The sequence below is a fragment of the Aquarana catesbeiana genome, linkage group LG13 (genome assembly GCF_042186555.1).
Source record: "Aquarana catesbeiana isolate 2022-GZ linkage group LG13, ASM4218655v1, whole genome shotgun sequence".
Lineage (NCBI taxonomy): Eukaryota > Metazoa > Chordata > Amphibia > Anura > Ranidae > Aquarana > Aquarana catesbeiana.
In genome coordinates, this window is record NC_133336.1 from 55,064,421 (window position 1) to 55,086,950 (window position 22,530).

General features: G+C 40.2%; 1 protein-coding gene across 4 annotated transcripts in view; it reads left to right on the forward strand.

Annotated features, from left to right (window-relative positions):
- Positions 1 to 22,530, forward strand: part of CEP170B (centrosomal protein 170B) — a 161,130-nt gene that overhangs the window by 83,245 nt on the left and 55,355 nt on the right. For 3 of the 4 annotated variants that reach the window (XM_073610711.1, XM_073610712.1, XM_073610713.1), the window contains exons 9-12: positions 1,695 to 2,458; positions 12,154 to 12,333; positions 15,865 to 16,003; positions 18,031 to 19,755. In XM_073610711.1, the coding sequence (XP_073466812.1) occupies positions 1,695 to 2,458; positions 12,154 to 12,333; positions 15,865 to 16,003; positions 18,031 to 19,755 (2,808 nt within the window). The remainder of the gene's footprint in view (positions 1 to 1,694; positions 2,459 to 12,153; positions 12,334 to 15,864; positions 16,004 to 18,030; positions 19,756 to 22,530) is intronic. The other variant, XM_073610714.1, reaches the window with a different exon arrangement.

A 22,530-nucleotide genomic window follows, 5' to 3' on the forward strand; every position in this document is an offset into this window, starting at 1 on the left:
TTAAATTAGTATGCAATGTTACTGGACAGTCTCAACTTAAAGTGGATCTTCACTGTAACTGAGCACCACAAACCCAAAAACACTATTTCAATTATTTTCAATATTCAAGGAAAATGCCCCCCATCCACCCATGTCTCCATGCTTTATTTTGTTGAGAAATCACTTTACCACCTTCCCCTTGCATTTCTGGCTATGGCTGTTTTGAGTAAGGGCAAATGATTCATGTAGCATTTACTTCCTGAAACTTTTAGATTGTAAACTCTAAGTCCTCATGCACACGGACGTTTTTACAGCTGCTTTTTTGAGCTTTTTTTGCAGCTTAAAAAGGCCTGTCTATGTTAGTCTATGGCTTCATGCCCACCTAGGCGTTTTTGAGCTGCAAGTGGCATAGGCGTTTTTAAGCTGTAAAAAAAACCCAGGACCAGTGGGTTCTGAAAGACGTTTTTCAGCTGTAAAAACGCTCTAACGCTGAAAAACGCTCAATAACGCTCAAAAACGTCATTCACCAACGTTTTTTAGCGTTTTTGATCCATTGAAAAAAAAATAAAAATTTTGAAAAAAAAAAAAACGCTCAAAAACGCTAACGCGGAAAAACGCTCAAAAATGCTAAAAAACGCTATTGCAAAAACGCTGAAAAAAGCTGAAAAAAGTTAAAAAAAATCACTGCAAAGATACTGGCGTTTTCATAACGTTTTTTTAACAGCCTGTGTGCATGAGGGCTTATGAGCAGGACCCTCTGATTCCTGCTGGATTTAATTGTATTGTAACTTTACTGTCTGCCCTCATATTGTAAAGTGCTGCATAATCTGTTGGTGCTATATATTTCCCAGCATGCTTTTCCAGGCTGCTCAGTTCCTAACACATAGGTAAAAGACTCTCTTGGTGGTAATACTTTCACCAATGTTAAAATATAACTAAAGGCAAACTTCTTTTTTTAGTGGATAGAGTGCAGAGGGATTAGAACGCTTGGCAGTTGTTATTGTAGTCTGTGCCCCCGTTAGGGAGATTCACTCTCTCTATTGCTCCTGTTTACCATTATCATTGGGGACACTAGTGCTGGTGACCTGGGGGGCCCCAAGGAATTCCCTTAATTTACAAGGATTTCCTCTCACTTCCTATTTGGCTATGAGATAGGGGGTGAAGGGAAATTTCCACAATGGGACAGAGATGGCGATAAAAAAATATATGGCAGGGGTTATAATCCTTCCTTACGCTATCCAAAATGAAAAAAAAAGTTTTGCCTTTATTTCTATTTCAAAGCTTCATATCTGTAGAAAAACAATCAGAAAAAACTCCAACTGTTATTTATTTTCTCATTTATTGTGAAGAGCAAAGTGCAGCAAACAGATGCAGTAGACCTTTTTTATTAGACATAAAAAAAATATCAATAAACAGGTGAGTAAGGCGGGTGCTTCCACTGATTGTGGAGCTATTGGTCAGACTCAACAGGGGTCCATGTCGGTCTACTGTAGGGGTCCTTAGCTGCAGATCACTGGTAATAGACAGGCTCTATTAGTGGTAGTGGGGCATTCATACTAAGATATTTTAAGTAAGACATAAAAAACGCCTGTGCACCCTAACATGATGGGTACAAAGAGTTCAAAGCGTTACATTTGTTTTTATCATTTAGCTTTTTTGAAAACTAATATTCTAGCCATAGTTTTTCAGCTAAAAAACAATTTCTTTTGCTGTAGGTAACCGACATGAAGATGGTACACAAAGCGATTCAGAAGATCAACCTGTAGCAGTCCCTGAAAAAGAGTCTGTACCTGCCCCAGTTGATCAGGCAAGACTTCAGCGCCAGATTAAACGGGAACCAGAAGAGCTGTTACACAACCAGCAGGCATTTGTTATAGAATTCTTTGACGAAGACGCCCCACGAAAAAAGAGGTCTCAGTCCTTCACACACAGTGCGAATGGTTCTCAAACTGAGGCCGACTCCAAGGGCAAAAATGATAAACGGAAAGCAACTTTACCGCCAGAGAAGCCAAATATAAATGGGACATCGCCACCACCATCCCTTACCAAACCCCTGACAAACTCCTCCTTTCCTCAAAGATCCAACTCCTTCAGAAGAGAAAAGACTGATGACCGAATAAATACTTCCACCCCTATAACAGCAAAGCCTCCTTCGAAAAACTTTGGAAGCATTGGCAAGAAATCCAAGTTGGCTCAAGAATTTGCCAGTGAGCTCCTGCGTGAAGAAGCAGCAGAAGCAGCCAGAAAGACAGTTGAACCACCTACGAGCCTACCTTTGTTATCTGGGATCATGCAACAAATTACCAACCCAATGGAGTCTACCACTGTTGTACCTTCTTTGCCTCCAGCACCTGATAACAATCCTGTGCGAGGCAAGAAGAATGAAGAAGAGGACAGCTTGAGTGATGCTGGGACATATACAATCGAAACCGAGAATCAAGATAAAGAGGTTGAAGAGGCACGGAGAAGAATTGATGAGGTACAGTTGTGAGCTGCTGGTATAGGGCCTGTGTTGACGGGCTTTGGGCTTGTGTCGATCAGCAAAGGCAGCTTGCTTTCAGATGCATTCTGCTTGAATTTGACATCAGTTTGAGGCACATCTGAGATCATTGGGACTAGATGCACACTGAGCGGGGCGGCTGCGGGTACAGGAATCGCACCCGCAACCACAACATGCTGCTCTATAGAGGTGCACAGGGCTACCATTCTTTCCTAATGGCACCCCCACGCATCTCTACCTGCAGCATGTTTGTGTGTTGTGCGGGAATCGCAAGCAATGCGGCTGCATTTTTAAAGTGGTGCAAGCACCTTTTTTTGCAGGAAACGCAGGCACAGCAGCCCATTCAAATGAACGGACTGCCGTGCCTGGGCGAACGCAGGCTACAAACCCTCACAAGTGTGAACCTAGGGTTCGCGTTCATTGGCTGGTGCATTTTACCTGCAGTTGACCTCAACCTGACCATTATTATTATTATTATTATTATGACCTGCTTGAAGCTGCTTTTGAATTCCTATTTATTTGTATAGAAAGAGAAGCACAAGCTTGTCGATACAGGCCCTTAGTCATCTTTACTTTTTACTTCAAGACCCCTTTCACACTGGAGGCGTTTTTCAGGTGTTTTAGCGCTACACACTGTGCTTTCACACTGGGGCGGTACGTTAGAAAAGGTCCTGCAAGCAGCGTCTTTGGGGAACGGTGGAGGAGCGGTATACACCCATTGAAATGAATGGGCAGTGCTGGAAAAAAACGCTTCAGCAGCGGCGCTTTTCAGGAGCTTTCAACCCTTTATTTGACCGCTAGCGGGGGTTAAAAGAGCCCCACTAGCGGCCGAAAAGCACCGCTAAAACGACAGTAAAGCGTCGCCTCAAACTAGCGGCGCTTTACCACTAATGTGGCCCACTGCTCAGTGTGAAAAGGGTCTTATTGATCTTTTTTTTTTTTTTTTCTTTTTGAAGATTTTTAAAAGAAACATGATTTGCCTACTTGTATAGGTTTTCTTTATTGTCAACCAAAACATGCAATTGGATCACAGTTTTCAGTACAATTTGTCTGTCTACGCTATCAACACTATCACCTCCTTCCACATTTGGCACCTTTTGGGGGGGGGGCAGCATACCTGGCTTTCACAAGTATACTTTCCCCACTTCCGGGAGCCTCGGCCGCGGGTATTGACGTCACGGCTGGGGCTCCCTCCTCCTCCCCCCTGTCGCCGGGCCAGTAGGAGAAAGGAGCGGAGCCTCGCGTATGCGCAGTAGGGTTCCCAGGGTGAAGCCAAAAGGCTACACTGCCGGGTTCCCTTACTCACAATGGAGGTGGAAGCACCCAACAGCTGATGGAAACATCAGCTGCTGTGCCGACATCGCTGGACTCCAGGACAGGTAAGTGTCCAATTATTAAAAGTCAGCAGCTGCAGTATGTGTAGCTGCTGGCTTTTAATTTTTGCAGTGGTAGGCGGACCTCCGCTACTTCAGCCCCGGAAGATTTTTCCCCCTTCCTGACCAGAGCACTTTTTAAAATTTGGCACTGCGTTGCTTTAACTGACAATTGCGTGGTCATGCAATGCTGTACCCAAACAAAATCTGCATCCTTTTTTTTCCCACAAATAGAGCTTTCTTTTGGTGGTATTTGATCACCTCTGCATTTTTTCTTTTTTCATTTTTTGGGCTATAAACAAAAAAAGACGATTTTGAAAAAAAACTATTTTTTACTTTTTGCTATAATAAATATCCCCCAATTTAAAAAAAAAAAAAAAAAACACATCTCTTCATCAGTTTAGGCCAATATATATTCTTCTACATATTTTTGGTAAATCGATCGTGCCCGCCGGCCATGTGCATCGGGTCCCCCACCGTGCAGCGCCCTCTGGTGGCCGCTAAAGGAAGGGACATACCCATATGTGATTTCGCCCAGGGGAGCCATTCTGCCGCAGTAAATCTGCGTGAGTCGGTCGGGAACTGGTAACCACTTGCTTACTGGGCACTTAAACCCCCCTCCTGTCCAGACCAATTTTCAGCTTTTAGTGCTGTCGCACTTTGAATGACAATTGCGCGGTCATACAACACGGTACCCAAATGAAATTTTTATCATTTTTTTCCCACAAATAGAGCTTTCTTTTGATGGTATTTGATCACCTCTACGGTTTTTATTTTTTGTTAAAAAAAATTTAAAAAGACAGAATTTTTTTAAAAAAATTATATTTTTTTTATATTTTGTTATCAATTTTTGCAAACAGTTAATTTTTCTCCTTCGTTTATGTACGCCGATGAGGCGGCACTGATGGGCACCGATAGGTGGCAGTGATGGGCACTGATGGGTGGCGGTTATGGGCACTGATGGGTGGCAGTGTTGGGCACTGATTGGGCACTGACTGATGGCAGCACTGCTAGGTGGCACTTGTGGGCATTGATAGGTGGCACTTGTGGGCATTGATAGGTGGCACTTGTGGGCATTGATAGGTGGCACTTGTGGGCTTTAATCGGTGGCACTTGTGGTCTTTAATAGGTGGCACTTGTGGGCACTGGCAGATGGCACTTGGAGGCACAGATGAGGCATCTGTGCCTCCTTCCTCTTCGGGACCGATGTCCCTTTGACATGAGCCGGTGATCGGCTTTTTTTTCCTCCTCACGCTGTCAGCGTGAGGAGAAAACGAAACCGATCACCGAGCTTTTGTTTACATCATGTGACCAGCTGTCATTGGCTGACAGCTGATCACATGGTAAGGGGCCGGGACCGGCCCCTTACTCGGATCTGTGATCACCCGAGTCTCCGTGACTCGGTGATCACAGCACGCACACCGCGCGCCCTGCAGGGTGCGCGCGGTGCGCGTGCATAGGGGAGGACGTCATATGACGTCCTCCCGGAGATTGAGGTCCGCGCTGTAGCCGTCATTCGGCTATGGCCCGGACCTCAAGTGGTTAAACATGAGTCTGCTTCTGTAAAGGGCCAGTCAACCCAAAATTGTTGTTTGAAGTTTGGGTGACTGCTATAGGTTTAGGACATCTACTGGATTTTGTTCCTCTCTGAGCTTTCCTAATAAAATCTCTAAAAATGAGCTCCCAGCTCTGCTTACTTGGCCTTCCCATTATAAAAAGGTTTCCTTTGTTTAGCTGGAATCCACATTAAAACCCAGTTGTAGATTGTAGATTATAGATTATAAACTTGGGCTGCATGAAAACAGTAAGTAAGTATTGATCATCGTCCATTGTACTGTTTGTTCTTTTCAAATCCCTCTCACCACAACTGAAAACTCCCAATGCCGAATTGGCAGATGCAGCTAATGACTGCTGAGCTTGGTGTGAAAGTAGAAGTCTATATAACACACCTCCCTGCTTAGTCAGAGCTACAGCAATAATGCGGTGATGACAAGGCAGGGGGGAGGGGGTTAGATCATTGTATCCAGACCTCTACTTTCTCGTCAAATTTGTTTTATTTAAAAAAATAACTAAGATTAACAGATTGAATATATACAAGGATGTTGGTACAATATTCAAATAGCAATAAAGCTAAACGTTTCAATTTATGAACAGGATGAGTACATAACAATGTAAAAATGTAACAAGTAGCGCAACTAATAAACCAATAAAAGTATTACAACTAAAGCATTAGAATATTTAATCAGAAGGAAAAAAGTAAGCTAATGACTATTGGTTCCTTTTGCAAGAGCAGTAATAAGGAGATCAATATAATAGGTATATATTAAAAACAGAAGAGATAATGTGTTTATAAGTACCACACAATATAAAAAAAAAAAAAGGTAGAAAACAAAAAATAGGAGTAGATAGAGAGAAGAGGGTAGAAAAAAGGAGGGGGGTTTACAAGTGGTGATGCGATCCCAAATGAGTAGAAAGTATAGTCAAGGCAAATAGAGTAAAATTACCAAGGCAATAATAGTGTGTCTCAAATTGACCAATTGGCTCTCTTTCGATTGCTTCCATTTTAGCATGAATAAGAGCTTTATTAGTTCTGTGTATCGTTTTAGCTAGAATTAAATGTTTTGTTTTCCATGCCTTAGCAATGGTTTGTTTTGCGGCTGTTAGGAGCTGTAAAAGAAGGCGTAAATTGATTCTGTGTGATCCCATCAGGTTTCAGGTTCAATGGGGCTGTAGCAGGATTGGGCTATATAGGTGTATCAAAGATTTTGGAGGCTAAGTCAAAAACTGCCTTCCAGAATTTTTGGGCAATTTGCGCAATCCCACCAAATATAAAATTGAGTGCCAGACTCACTCGCGAAAACAAGCTCCAGGGTAATCGGAACCATATTTCGATATTCTAGCGGGGACCAAATACTAACGGGGTAGCACCTTAAAGTTAGTTTCCACAGCAACAACATTAGAAGAAGCAGACTTAGTGGCGGACCATGTGCTAGACAATTCAGTGGCATTAAATGAACGATTAAGGTCTGGTTCCCATTTGGAGACATATGAGGGGGGACCAGTGTTAGTACTGGCTACAATTTGCTTATAGAGAAAAAAAACAAGTCCTCTAGCATGAGGGTCAGAGATACATATGCATTCAAAACACGACATCTGGGATAGTTGGGAGTTGGAATAGAGATAAGGTTGGAAAAAAATTTTGATTTGCAAATATCGGAACAGTTCCGATTGAGGAAGTCCAAATATATCACACAAAGTAGGAAAAGAATGTATGGAGAAGTCATATACCACATTTATATAAATGGGATAAATTAGCTGTATTCCATGCTTTGAATGAATTAGGAGCGATCCAGGCAGGGTAAAAAGCGGGCTTTTTAACAAAAGAAAGAAGCAGTAAATGAGAAGATTGACGGTCAAGAGAAGTTTTGAATCTGCCCCAGATGGATAAAGAATGTTTTGTGATAGGATTGCAAATAAGAGTATGATCAGTTGGTCTTAACCATAACATGTTAGATACTGAAGGGTCACATTCAATAGACTCAAGGAATTTCTTTGATTGCATGGTATTTTGGTAAATGTGCAAGGTATGCAGCATGATAGTAAGCAGAAATATTTGGGAGACCTAAAGAGTGGATTTAGAGGTTCGAGGTTTCGTTTACCCCAGATAAAGGAGATAATTCTGCGCAGTATATGCCGTAAAAAAATGAGATGGAACTGGGATCGGCAAGACTCTAAAAAGATATAAAACTTGGGCAATATAGCCATCCTAATTTACATTAATTTTGCCTATCCAGGATAGAGGGATAGAGGACCATTGTGATAATAATTCAGTAACCTGTTTTAGTAATGGAGGGAAGTTAGCTAAGTATAACTCGGTTATTTTAGGAGTGAGTTGTATTCCTAGGTATGGAAGTCTATGAGGTGTCCAAGAGAAGGGAAGTGAACCTTTAGCAAGCTTAAGGTCTGAAGGAGGCAAGGAAATGTTGACAGCTTTTTGATAATATTTGATAGATAACTGTTCAGCCCAAAATGTGTGCAAAATTGTTTAAGACAGAGAGATTAGGTGCTGCGATATAAGGAGATGACATGAAGCGTAAGATGTAATCTGCAAAAAAGACATACTTTATAATGACGTCCAGCTAATTCAATAACTTTTATGTTTGGATCAGATCTAATTGAATGGGCCAAGAGGAGTGCAAATAGGAGGGGGGGGGGGGGGCTGGGGAGAGAGGACATCCTTGACAGGTGCCTCTTCCAATAGGGAAAGGGTCTGATTTAAAACCAACATATTTGATAAATGAATTTGGCTTGTCCTATAAGAATGAAATCCACTTCAAAAAATGCGGTCCAAACCCCCATTTTTGAAGAATATATTGTAAGTTTGGCCATGAGACAGTGTCAAATACTTTTTCTTATATTGAGTGATAAAAAAAACACGCAGGTAGACGTCTGGATTTAGCAACATGGGCGAGTAAAGAAGCTCCATGAATATTATCACTTGCTTGGAGGGAGGGCATAAACCCAACTTGATCTCGATGAACAAGTTTGCCTATTACTTGATTCAAGCAAGTCGCAAGTATTTTAGCTAAAAGTGTAATATCGATATTAAGAAGTGAAATAGAACGATAATTTGTCCAAGAGGTTTTATCAGATTTAGATTTGGGAAGCATGGAAATTATGGCCATTAAGGACTCTAAAGGAAAAGCGTGTCCCCTCAACAACGATCGAAGGCCTCAGTTAGGATAGGAGATAATATATCAGAAAATTTCTTGTAGTAGAAGGCAGAAAATCCATCTGGGCCGGGACGTTTAATAAGTTTTAAAGCCTTAATAGCTGCGATGACTTCTGTTGCATACACCTCTACCTTCAAACAGTGCTCAGCGGAATGTTAACTGCAAACTCTAAACCAGCTGTTTTCAACCAGGGTGCTGTCAGGTTTCTTCAGGGGTGCCTTGGCAAAATGCGTAAAAATTGGCCAAAAATTGTATACAAACCAGCATGTGGATGAAGCCTGCCTTTTTAGTTACACAAAGCCACAGGTTTTCATTGTGCACCACTACAACCTTCCAGCTGCCGGCGTCCTAACGACCAATGGCATTATCAGTTGATATGGAGCATGTCAGTCGCCTGCATAGCATCTTTGTTTGACCCTCCCCTGCCCCTCTCCATCACATTAGATGTGTGATGGAAAAAAAAACTGAGGGAGAAGAGAAACCTTGGAATACTAGTCAGTACCAGTTTGCAAAATTGTATTTGGTTTGGAAGAATAAATCACCTCTAACGTTGGGTGTCCTATTTGTGTGGATGTAACTGCGTTATATAAAACTATTAGAATAGTTTTTACATTTTAGAATGGGGTGCCTCGAGACTGTTCATAATTTTTAAAGGGTGCCTTGACTGAAAAAAGGTGGAGAAACACTGATCTAGAACAGCATCAGAATTTTCTGCTGGGGCTGGAGAAACTTTGAGTTCTAAAAAAAACGTAACATGTTTATCACTTACTGTTTCCATGCAGCCTGAGTTTATTGGTCACGTTTTATTTATTTTTTTCAGAGCACAATTGGGCTTTAATCTTGCATTGCCGGTAATGTTGAAGCACAAAGACTTTCACTAGGTTGTAGGCTGTGGTGTGCTCTAATTATGATTCTTTGGGGCAGATAAATCGGTTCAATAAAGGTCAAGAAATATCCATGTCCCAAAAAACCATATCATGCAAAAAACTCAACACAAATGGGACTTTCAAGGATATCAAACATCTCAGTATTACCAATATATCATTGGTTATTTGTATTTGAGTGTAGAATATTTGCATTTTAGCCTTATTCTCAAACTCCTGCAAACTTGTTTCCTTGCATTAACCTTGCAAGAGGCTGACAATTTAAAACTTTGCAGCCAGATCTTCTGTGGTTGCTCTGTGTATGCACTTCCTTAAACGCACAACCTCATTGACCAGCCCTTTACAATAACTTCACATCATAACTTACATTGGTGGCCGATGATGCCTTCCACCTAGAAGCTCCGGTGGTCGGAGTGAAACTGTCAGCAGCGTTGCCCGGGGGGGGGGTCCAGGCTGAGACTGCCATTCACTATCACACAACAGGCTTTGACTTGATTTGCGACTCCCTTCCCAGCCAATACTCACAGCAGTGGGCACAGGACTTCATCCCCATACAGTCTGAGCAGCTTACACACATATCTTGGTTTGCATTGATTATTTGTACTCTCATTAAACAGGTAAAACTACCTTTTTAGTGCCCAATAAAACGATTTCTATGGGGTATTGTATCCCTGCAATTGTTGCAACACAATGTTCCCTCCGGCATTTTTTTTTGTTATTACAACAAAATATACTTTGCATTGTTATTATAACACTACCACATGTCGCTGCTTGTGTTGCTGGAGGGTGATAGACTGCTTAGATCAATGCATTTCGTGGAAAAATACACTTACTTCATCAGGGTGCACAATCACAAAAGAAGAATATCTCTTCTGTTCATTGGATCTGCACTGTAGTCCACCCAGTATGTACATTGGCTCACAATCCAGACTAGGAGACTTGTGTTGGTGTTGGTGAGGGTCACAGGGAGCTAAACAGCTCCTCTCTATGTGCATTGCAGGGAAAAGAGATAATGATTGTAGTGAGCTGATGTCTGCGCCTGCGAGAGATGACTGATGGAGCTTCTTTAAAAATAAAGAAGGCCAGTGGATAATTTGGCCTATCATAGTCCTACCTGTAGCTGATAGCAGATGATTCTGTGGACCATCCACACGACTGGTGCATGGTCCACAGAATTGACCCTACTTAACATGGTGTCCTAGTGTCTGTGCTTTATAAAAACAATGCAGATTTCTACCTGATTTCACAGCGCCTCCCGGTGCACACGTGACTCTGCTCTCTCCTCTCCCCGTCTGATGGCTCCAGCGGGTGGGACCGGGAACTCTTACTGACAGCCGAGGAGGAGAGAGCCAAGGAGTCACATGAGCACAGGGTGGCGCTGTGAAATCTCGTAGAACTCAGCATTTTTTTAATAAAGCACAGGCACTGGAACACACGTTGTTATCTAACAATGGGGATTTTATAAACATAACATAGTTTTATAGCAGCGGGGTGGGGAGCAGAGCGGCCCTGGTATGAGCTGACAGACGGGGAGGGAGGGGGGAGAGGAGGACAGGAGGGCTGTGGATGACGGAGGCACGTAAACTGACCACGGTGTCAGAGCTCAACAGCCATGATGCACCGTGGTCAGTTTACAGATGGGAGAGCAAAACCAGGCAGGATCAGACCGGTATTTCAGGTGATACAGGGGGCCAGTGCTTGTGCTGTATAACATGCTTTAAGGGAACAAGATACATTTTTTTTTTTTTTTTTAGGGCAACAAACACTTTAACTAAACTGCACTCCCACTTTCCATTGTAAAGTCTTTTGTAGAAAGCTTGATATCATGCAGTTTGGAGAAGCACTGCACTTCTACCCGTGAGAGCCCTGCGGCTACAAATTTGGAGATACTGATGTCTTTTTTTATTTCAAGCCCCCAAACGCCCCCCCTCACCGGGCTATAGTGGTTCTTTTTTATTTTTTTATTTGTTTACAGATTACCCTGCAATCTTCATTTGCAGCACAACTTTTTTTTTTTCAGATTATAGCTTTCAGTTTTTTTTTTTCCTGTTTTATACTCTTTCAGGTTGTTTACTGCTGCTTCTGTAGACACAGGTGATAAATTCATTCACTTCCTTTGTAGTCACTGAATGAGGCGATATCACAGAATGTAATACAAATTAAAAACTAGCGCGGAGACAAATGAGAAACTATTTAAGGTTTTCAATATTGTCTATGTGCCCGTTGGGGAGATCTCACTTCCTGTTTGGTCACCAGGACAAAAATTCGATGAAATCTCTTTATCAGGGACACAGATGGAAATAAAAACCTAATATCCCTTCCCCACACTATCCAAAACCAAAAAACATAAAAATTTGGATGGATTTTTTTTTTTTCTTTGGTATCCATACAATATTCTCTTATGCACTTCATTGGACACTATTTTGTTTTGTTTTAACAAAGAATTGGACTATATATATATATATATATATATATATATATATATATATATATATATATATATATATATATATATATATATATATATATATATATATATATATATATATATAATTTTTTTTTTTTTTTTTTTAGCACTAGTCTGTGCATGTAAAGAAATAGTGTGATGTATAATGCTTAGGTATTGATAATTTTAGAGAAATCGAAAAGGGTAATTATCTTATTATAAATGTATTTTTATTTAGGTATTTGGAGTCTTTGATCCAGAGGAATATTCCATGATCTCCTCAGCAGTGTACAGACCGATCATTAAATTAGAGAAAGAAGAATCCCCTATGAAAGACATCAGTGTGAATCATAAGGCTATGATGCTGTCACTAACTCCGACTTCAAAAGCTTTTACTGGTTCTCAGGCTGATGGGCAGGTGAGTGTCTCTGTTTGCCATATTGTGCCTTATTAAAAGAGACAGTCATACCTTTATTTTTTCATGATTGTACTTTGCAGAAGGCACACTGTATGATGTATGCAGTGAATTCAGTAAGTAGCTTTTCACTTTTTCCTATTTGTGATTGTAAAGGTTTTTTTTTTTTTTTTTTTTAAACTCGATGTCCGCCGGCGACCCACGATCACATTACACAGAGTCAGAACGGGGATCTGTCTATGTAGATAAGGCAGATCCCCATTTTAACAGGAGACATCATGGAGATCTGCTGTTCCCAGTGATCGGGAATGGCGATCTCTGTGGTGTTCCAGTGAGCCCAGCCCCCACACAGTTAGAACACACTGAGGGAACACAGTTAACCCTTTGATCACCCTCTAGTGTTAACCCCCTCCCTGCCAGTGTCATTTATAAATTGATCAGTGCATTTTTTAGCACTGATTAATGTAATAATGTCACTGGTCTCCAAAAAGTGTCACTTCAGGTCAGATTTGTCCGCCGCAATGTCGCAGATCGCTGCCATTACCAGTAAAAACACGTATGTATATATGTGTGTATATATGTGTGTGTGTGTGTGTGTATGTGCATATATATATATATATATATAAAACGTGTGTGTGTGTATATATATATATATATATATATATATATATATATATATATATATATATATATAATATAATATATATATATACACATATATATAATATATATACACATACATATATATATAATATATATACATATATATATAATATATATACACATAGTCCATGAAATAGTTTGTAGACGCGATAAATTTTGCGCAAACCAATAAATATACCCTTATTGCAAAATTATTTTTTTTTTTACCAAAAATTTGTAGCAGAATACATATTGGCCTAAACTGATGAATACATGTTTTTTTTTTAATTTGGGGGATATTATAGCAAAGAGTAAAAAAAATTTTTATTTTTTTTTTCAAAATTGTCGCTCTTTTTTGTTTATAGCGCAAAAAATAAAAAACGCAGAGGGGATCAAATACCACCAAAATAAAGCTCTATTTGTGGGACAAAAAGGAGATCAATTTTTTTGGGTACAACATCGCACGACTGAGCAATTGTCAGTTAAAGCGACACAGTGCCATATTGCAAAAAATGGCCTGGTCATTAGGGGGGGGTAAATCCTTAGGAGGGGTAAATCAGCGATTTTTATCAGGACTGCGATATTGCGGAGGACAAATCGGACACTTTTGACACATTTTTGGGACCAGTGACATTTATACAGCGATCAGTGCTATAAAAATGCACTGATTACTACTGTATAAATGACACTGGCAGGGAAGGGGTTAACTCTAGGGGGCGATCAAGGGGTTAACTGTGTTCCCTAGGTGTGTTCTAACTGTAGGGGGGATGGGAGAGAGATCGGTGTTCATACTTAGTTTGACCACACAATCTGTCTCCTCTCCCCTGAGAGAACCGGGATGTGTGTCACATCCCTGTTCTCTTTGTGTAACGAGAAATTGCGGGTGCCCAGTGGGCATCGCACCCGCCTGGCACTTGCATCGGCTCTAGGGGCACGCTTTGGGTGCGCGCGCACCGCCGGAGGCGTCTTAAAGAGCCGACATACAGCTACGATGGCTCACGCAGGGGAGCCAACCTGTATAACTGCGGCGACTGGTCTGGAAGCGGTTAAAGCAGTTATAAACCTTAAACATGAAATATGAACAAAGCATATTCCTCTAAAGTGTGTACTTGTCTAAATTAAGAGCACAAAGTGTCATTTCTGTCTGCTGCTTCATTCCTCTGCTATCAGCATGAATCCGTTCTGACATATTTTTCTGACACCAAGAGAAAAATAGTGACAAGGGATGGATCTCTAGCTGATTGACAGCCTCAGCTCTGTTCCTGTGTGCTGTGTGAAGGGGTGTGTCCCTACCCTCCAATCATCTCTCAGAGCTCTCCTCACAGAGCTCTGCAGTGTATAACTTCAGGTCTCCACCCTCTTTTTCTGAACTGCCAGAAAAGCTTTAAAATTCAGCACTTTGAACAGATGTAGAGAGGAAAAGACTGCAGTTAGAAAGGTACAACTTATGCAGGAGGATTTGTTTCATCTCTGTATCACAGGCCAGTCACTTCACTGGGTATATGTAAGGGTTAATGACCACTTTAAGCTAAGCGGGATCACCGAGTAATATTGAAATGTAAGCTGCTGATGTCAAATTACTAGAAATTACTTTGAAATTACGAGACATGATTTTGAGATTTTAGATTAGGTAATAGATTAGGTATTTTGTTCTAATAATCTAAAATCTGTACATATTTACTCATGAATATTATTCAAAATGTTTACTAATTTATGGAAATGATCTGATTAATGCATATTGGGCCTCGAAAAGTAAATTTACAAGTAATCATACTAATAAAGATTATTATAAAGTAATCGCACATGTAAGATAGATTTCCAAGCTAATACATTATTTTGTCATGGTCACGTGATAGTTTTTATTTTTGGGGTTGCATTCGATATGTGCCAAAGAGAGATCAAACAAATACTTATAAGTATAACATTCAATAAGAGTAATGCAAGATCAGATAATAATAGAAAATATAATGAGAATAATTTGTGTTACTAAACCCACTACAGTAAAATTAGTCACCACTCTTATGTGCTGGTTTGTACTACCTGTGCTAACATTAAATAAAATGTTTTCTGTTTAAAAAAAAAAAAAAAATCAGTCTGCATTGTGTAAAAAGCCTGTTTGATCCTGGCTTCTCTGATTTCCCCCTCCTTCCACTGTCCCCTGATAATTTCCTGATAACACAGAGTCTATGGAGTCAGGCTGCACATGCTCAGTTTGGCGTGTATTGCTAGAGAGTTTTTTTTTTTCTTGGGAGGATGCATGAGATCAAGCACAGGGCCAATCGGCACTGTCCAGAGGGTCAGGGGTCTTGCAGTCTCATAGGACAGTTGGAAAACTCCTCCTACAAGCTTTAATCAGTGCTTGGCTGGACACTGATAGAAGTCACAAGGCTGCTATATACTGCTAATGACAAAAGGTATTTAGCAGTTGATATTTACTAAAATAATTGCATTTCCATGTTCTGTGGGAGACCAGATGTAGTGAATGCAGGCTCCTGGGTATAGTGACATTTTAACTTAAGATGCTGTTTCCGCCACGGAGTCCTGCCTGGTTTTCATACGGTGTGGCACACAGGTGATCACAGATGCATGCATGATTGCAAACTCTGATACGAGACTGAGATCTTATACGTTTTGGCTGTGGTAATATAGAACTTGAGTGTAAGGTAATGGCCAATCGTAAAGAATAAAATGGGCTCGGCCACATCTTGGTCAGTCAACAATAACATTCCCTTGGTATGAAGTCAGCTAAGGTAAAGCCATACTTATGTTCTTATTTAGCCCCTTAAACAAGATTTGGATGTATAGAATTCATTAGTGAGCCACAATATATATAAGGAAATCGGAAATATCCCCATCATACATGTCAACGTTTATCGTTTTTGTTTTCTGCAGCCTGCAAAATCATCTGGGTCTAATGTCAAAAGTGGACAGAAATGGGTTTCACGATGGGCGAGCCTTGCCGACAGCTACCCCGATGCTTCTCCAACTTCTCCTTTAGAAGGCCAACGGCTGGAATTAACTGTAGATAATGGTAAATATAATTAATATTTCATAGTAAAAGTGTAAAAAAAGATCTGGCTAAGGTTGATGCTTATATCAGTTGGAAGCCAATAGTTAAATTGGCAGATGCTTGTTGGGGTTTTGAACTAGACATCCTACTAAAATCATACTCTCTTTCTGAATAAAATGTTTTGCTTTTGTAACCATGATGAAAGAGAAGTTCTTGTGTTGCATCAAGGCTGTCACCTCTTTTTTTCTGTAAACACTCTCTATTAGGACCTCTACCACTTTAATCTTTCGTTTTCAGTGCTGCCAGATCAACCCTGTTAGTTTTTATTGTGGTATTGTTAGGTTTAGGTATTATGGTTTCAGGCTCAGAATAAGGTACATATTCTGCAGGATTTAGTTTATTATCAGGAATTAGGCTAGGTCATAGGTTATGGTTAGGGTCAGTGAGTTAGATTTTGGGTAACACTTAGGGGATGGGAGTAAGACTAGATTCACATGTATGCAGGTTGTGGTTGCTGCGTTCTCTTGGTGTGTTTTTTGATGCGTTTTGCATTTTTTTTTGGGCTAGTAGGAAATTATGACAATTCTGGTCATGTAGTGTGGCTTTGATGTGACTTTACACTCTCTGGCACTCAAGTAGCATCAAATTCGAGAGAGTCAAACCCTATTAAAAAAAAATCTGTAAGACAAAGGCATAATGAGCTATTTTGCATCGCATACTAGCTCATTATGAAATACCTTTAGAACAAAGCTCTCTCAGCGGCGCCCACACCCCGCTAAGATGGCCGACATCTTCCCCGGTGTTTCTTCCGGGTTCGGGGGCACTGGCGCTGTGATTGACCGGAGCCGCGATGACGTCACTCCTGCGCATGGAAGCCGCCTGTCACGGCACAGGGCCCTGACGGAATGACATGGTCGGCCGTTTCTTCAGAGCGTATGTGCAGTTGATGGCGGCGTATATTGTAAATAGCTCCTAAACGGTGCAAGTTTAGGAGATAATTTACAGTACCTTCAGGTAAGCCTTATTATAGGTCAGGGATTCTCAAACTACGGCCCTCCAGCTGTTGTGGAACTACAGATCCCATGAGGCATTGTAAAACTCTGACATTCACAGACATAGCTAGGCATGATGGGAATTGTAGTTCTTGAACAACTGGAGGGCCATAGTTTGAAGACCCTTATTACAGGCTTACCTGTAGGTACAATTAAAAGGAAGACTTTACTTCCTCTTTAAGAGTTAGGGTCAAATCTTAGGGTTAGCTGTAAATCTTATGTTGAACATTCTAACCCTAACAATTACCACTAACCCAAACAATTACTGGTAACCCTAAAATTTTTTTTTAATCAAAACCCTAACATTTTAACCGTAACCCTAGCCCTTAACCCCAACCCTAACATGCGACTTTGGGCACATAAAGCTTCCTGCACTACTTTAATGCCAATTGGATGCTACTTGTGTGCCAGAGAGTGTAAAGTCACATCAAAGTCGCACTACATGAAAAGAACTATCATACTTTCCTGTTAGCCCAAAAAAATGCATAAAAAAAGCAACACTTGCGTTTTTGGTGCGGGTCCATTGAAGTCTATTACATGCAAAGATGCAATCTGTTGCAGGGAAAAAATCTCGAACCCTTTCCAAAGAATGCACTGGTTCAAAACGCACAGATGTCAACTAGAACCATAGAAAACCATGTTAAATGGACTGTAGTGCGTTTCTGCAAAATGCAAAAAACGCAAAAGAATGCACAGGGGTGAACCAAGGGTAAGTGTAGGGCACAGGGTTAGAGCTTAATATTAGAAGTTAGGTTTGTATCAGGTTAGGGCTTAAACTGAACCTTTTCTTTGCTCATTCTGACCAAAGCATTAGGTTTACTTTATTGGCAGCTCCACCAGCAATTTACCTTCCCTTCAACCCCCTGCTGCTTCTTTTGGCCACAGGAAGCAAAGAGAAAAGGCTTCTACACATTATTCCTCAGAAGTATTGTATCATTTGCATCCATTAACTTTAAATGTACAGTTTGTTCTTATAAGCTGTTCATTGTTTTGTAGGTCATAATACTGACCTTGCAGAAATCCTTGGTGATGGAGACACCTCGTTCCCCTCAAGGACAAGGAGACTCCTTCCTCAGCTCCCTCCCAACGACAAATCTGAAAGTCCCACACCTATTATTTTGGTGCGGACAGAGTCCAGTTCCGAAGTTCCCCAAAAGATTGCAGTACACGGTGATAAGAAAACTGCTCCAGCAGAGCAAAACAGTTTATTGAACATACAGGAAGATTTGGATCCAGATAGCCTAAGTGATGCTAGTAAATCTGATGATGGTGTTTTATCTAGTAGAAAGTCTAATCCATCACCTAATGCATCTAGAACTGTTTGGAGGAGAGATGATTTTAGTAGTCATGAACAAAGTGTTCAGAGAACAAGTAAAGCACCTACTGAATTGAAATCTACTTCCTTTTATGTAGGTAGTGATAACGAAATAGGAAGTTTACCACATGCAAATGCTGCGTTACCTGTTGTAGACAGGCCCAAAGAATATAAAGGTCATGAGGTCCAAGTGAAACTACAGGGTAACCAGCACCAACCACCGGAGCTCATGAATGCTGGAAGATTAGCTAACCAGCTGTTGAAGAAAGATGATGCATCTCCGGAAGAATCGGTTTCATTTGTCCGACAGGAAAGCTTTACCAAAGAGAAATCCAGCAGTAATATATCCCCCAATAAGCTTCCACAAATCTCAACCCATCCCTTGCTGAAAGACCTCTCTGTTACAAAGCCCACCACTGACTACAGCATAGAGACCCGCCTAATTCTCAAGGAGACGGAGACTGCTTTGGCGGCTCTAGAAGCCAAGCTTTTTTCCCAAAATCACCTCGAGGGCATTGACAGTGTTCAGTGCCCACCAGATGATTCCTTGTCTGGAGATTCTGACGTGGATACTGCCAGCACTGTCAGTTTGGTTAGCGATCAGAACGTGCCAATTCATCCTCCAAAAAATAGAGTTGTAGGAGTTCATAAGGAAAAGTCCTCCTCTGCTTCTATACAAGATCATTACAGCCAACCCACCGCTCGGGAGAGACTTTCTGAAAAACGGAAGACTGGTGCTGCTGATACAGGGAGCAGGAGAGATGCCACCAAGCGATTCGAAATGAAGCGCAGCACCGGACCCCGTGGTTCACTTGATTTTACAGATGAAGAACGAAGCTCCAGTCTTCCTTATATACCAACTGATACTGTATCTTCAGACTATGAACATTCTTCATCAAGGAATCTCTCAAGAAGGAGACCTTATGCTCAGTCATCCAGGGAAGATACAAACAGAATTGCATCTAATGCACAAAAGGTTCAGCAGGCACTCACCAGGTCAAATAGCTTATCAACTCCCAGGCCTACACGGGCTTCTAAGTTACGGCGGGCCCGATTAGGTGAAGCTTCTGATAATGAAAGCGCCGATGCTGAAAGGTTGAACAGTCCAGATGTATCTTCAGCAAACTCTTCCTCAGCCAAAAGCTCTTCTGAATCCAAAAAACTTTCCAGGCTTGATTACCTGGCAATGCCAAGGAAGCGGACTGGTTCCTTCAATGTTCCAAGTGACTCTGAAGTTTCTTCTTCAAGGACAGGCTTTTCAGGACGCAGTGTAGACCAGAGTTATACAAGTCGTAAACCTGCTGTGGCAGAGGTCAAACAACCCATTAAGAAACCTGTAGCACCTGTACCCAAACAACCTTTAACGAGAGCACGATCAGGTAGTGTCAAGTACTCTTCCACATCCGGTAAGTTTTATCAATGTTATGGCTTTGTATTACATTGCTAAATGTGACCCAGTCACTGAGCCCAGTTGGTGTGTGTTTTTTTTTTTATAGATTTGGATATATATATATATATATATATATATATATATATATATATATATATATATATATATATATATATATATATATATATATATATATATAAAAAAAAAAAATATATATAAAAAATATATATATAAAAAAAAAAAAAATTATATATATATATATATATATATATATATATATATATATATAATTTTTTTTTTTTTTTTTTATGCATGACCAAACTGGAATATTATTTGATCTGCAATTCCTGGTCTTACAAGGATTGAAGAAAACATTAAATGATAATCACAGACAAATGCAATCCTCCTAAAACTGTATTTCCCATGCCACTCCTTTAATATTTGCTATATCACCACTCCTTGGCAATCTATTTTATTCCCACAATTTAGTGTGATTAATAGATTAAGTCTACCACATATTCAGTATATATATATATATATATATATATATATATATATATATATATATATATACATGTATTTTGTTGGGGTTTTTTGTGCTTTTTTATATTAAATTATGAATGGTATTGTATGTAAAAGTGGTTGTTTTTTTTAACTGAAGTCAGATTAAAGGCCTGCGTCGATGGGCTTTTATTCACCTCAAACAGGTTTTGCATCCCCATACAGGTCAATAAGAGTGCAAAACCTGCTTGATGCAAGTCAAATGCAGGTCGGAAAGTTTTTATACAGGCCCCCAAATTTTTTTTTTTCCAGTTTTGGATCGCTTTTTTTATTGTTTTTTCTTTGCTTTGCCATTTGTGTCTTATTGGGGACACAACAGGAATGGAAGGAACCTACAGTAAAACCTTGGATTGCGAGCACAATTTATTCCGGAAACATGCTTGTAATCCATAGCACTCATATATCAAAGCACATTTCCCCATAAGAAATAATGGAAACTCAAATGATTCGCTCTACAACCATTAATTCATAAGTCCTTCAGTCTATAGTCCAAATAAAAAGATTATAGCAATGTGATAGGTTGTGTAACCATAAAATGTCCATCCACAAATGGCAGACTCCACAAGGGTATTAGAAGCAAAATCCAGCAGGAGCTACAGAGTATAAAAGAGAATAGAGGTATATATTATATAGGTATATAAGTGTAGCAATATGATTACATTTAATGAAGGTACAACATTTAGCAACTCACATGGTTGATGATTAAGAGGCACATCTAAGTATGTAAGCACCTGATGCCTGCATACTTGGATGTGCCTGTTTTATTCATCAACCATGTGAGTTGCTAAATGTTGTACCTTCATTAAATGTAACCATATTGCTACACTTAGAAGCGCCTCTCTTTTGTTTTATACTCAGTTGTGACATGATGCTACTTGTATATCAAGACATCGCTTGTATATCAAGTCAAAATGTATTTAAAAATTTTGCTTGTCTTGCAAAACGCTCTCAAACCAAGTTGCTCTCAAACCAAGGTTTTACTGTATCTCCAAAAGTTAAGGAAATGTCCTCTTTGAAAGTTGTCATGGGAACAAGTGCTACCATTTGTCACCTGTTCTGACGACAACTCAAAATTTTGGATTTTGCATCACTTTCTGTTCAGGTCACAGGTGTCGCCAGGAAAATTGAAAAGTGATCTCCCTAAGCCCCCGTTCACACTGGTGCGACTTATCATGCGATTTGACACATCAAAGTCGCATGACAAGTTTCCCTCTATTTCTAGCAATGGAACCATTCATATTGGGGCGAATCTGATTTTTCTCCGTTTTTTGAAAAGATTCCTGCACTATTTTTGTCGATTTCATGTGCGACTTGCATTGAAGTCGCACAGATGTCGGCAATCCGCACATGAAATTGCACTGACCGGTGGCTTTAAATTCACGCTGAAGTAGTGCAATTTCAAAGCTGCATTTGGTGTGAACTAGATGTTACAGCACAATTGGCAATAATAATCTGAACGAGACTCTAAACATTTCCTCAATCCATTGAAAACTAAAAAAATGTTTTGGCATTACATAGAAGTCAAAATGTTCCAATAAATTAATGGGTGGATTTGTGGGAGATCGCTAAAAGGGGTTCCAGCCTCATTACAAACCCTGAAATAGGGAATTTTGTTTTGATGCTCTCTTCAAAAATGTGCTTTTGTTTCACAGGAGACACCGGTTCACTTGAAAGTGTAAGTGTAGGCGGTAATAAGAGACCCCTATGTAATCAAATTATGCATTTATTAAAAATATGTCAATGCATTTTAATTGGGACATAATCTCTCTTTCTCTGGCCTCTTGTACTCTCCTGATTATCACAATTCAGGCTGAGAAAGGATGGGGAAGCACTAATGGCAAATCAAGTTTATTGCATTGCCTGGTGCTGTGAACAAATCCAAATTTCCATCACCAAAGTCTATGGGCACATGACCTTTGGTGCCCAAATCATCTTCTCACCGCTAGGAATACATCTTTTATGCAAACATTTTTTACTATGAAATATAATGAATTATAGTTATAATGATAAAAACAAAATTTGTATGCGATGACTGTATGACCCATGATGAAAAATATATTTGTGGCCAATGACTATACAGGAAAGGTAGCTGCCTTTTGCCTCTGCCACCTATAGGTAAAGACATACTCTGCCCAATGCAAAAAAAACACACAGAGGGGTCGCAAACACCTAGTTTATTACCATAAATAAGTTTATTGAATCCAAATCGACAAATGCATACTCACATGCT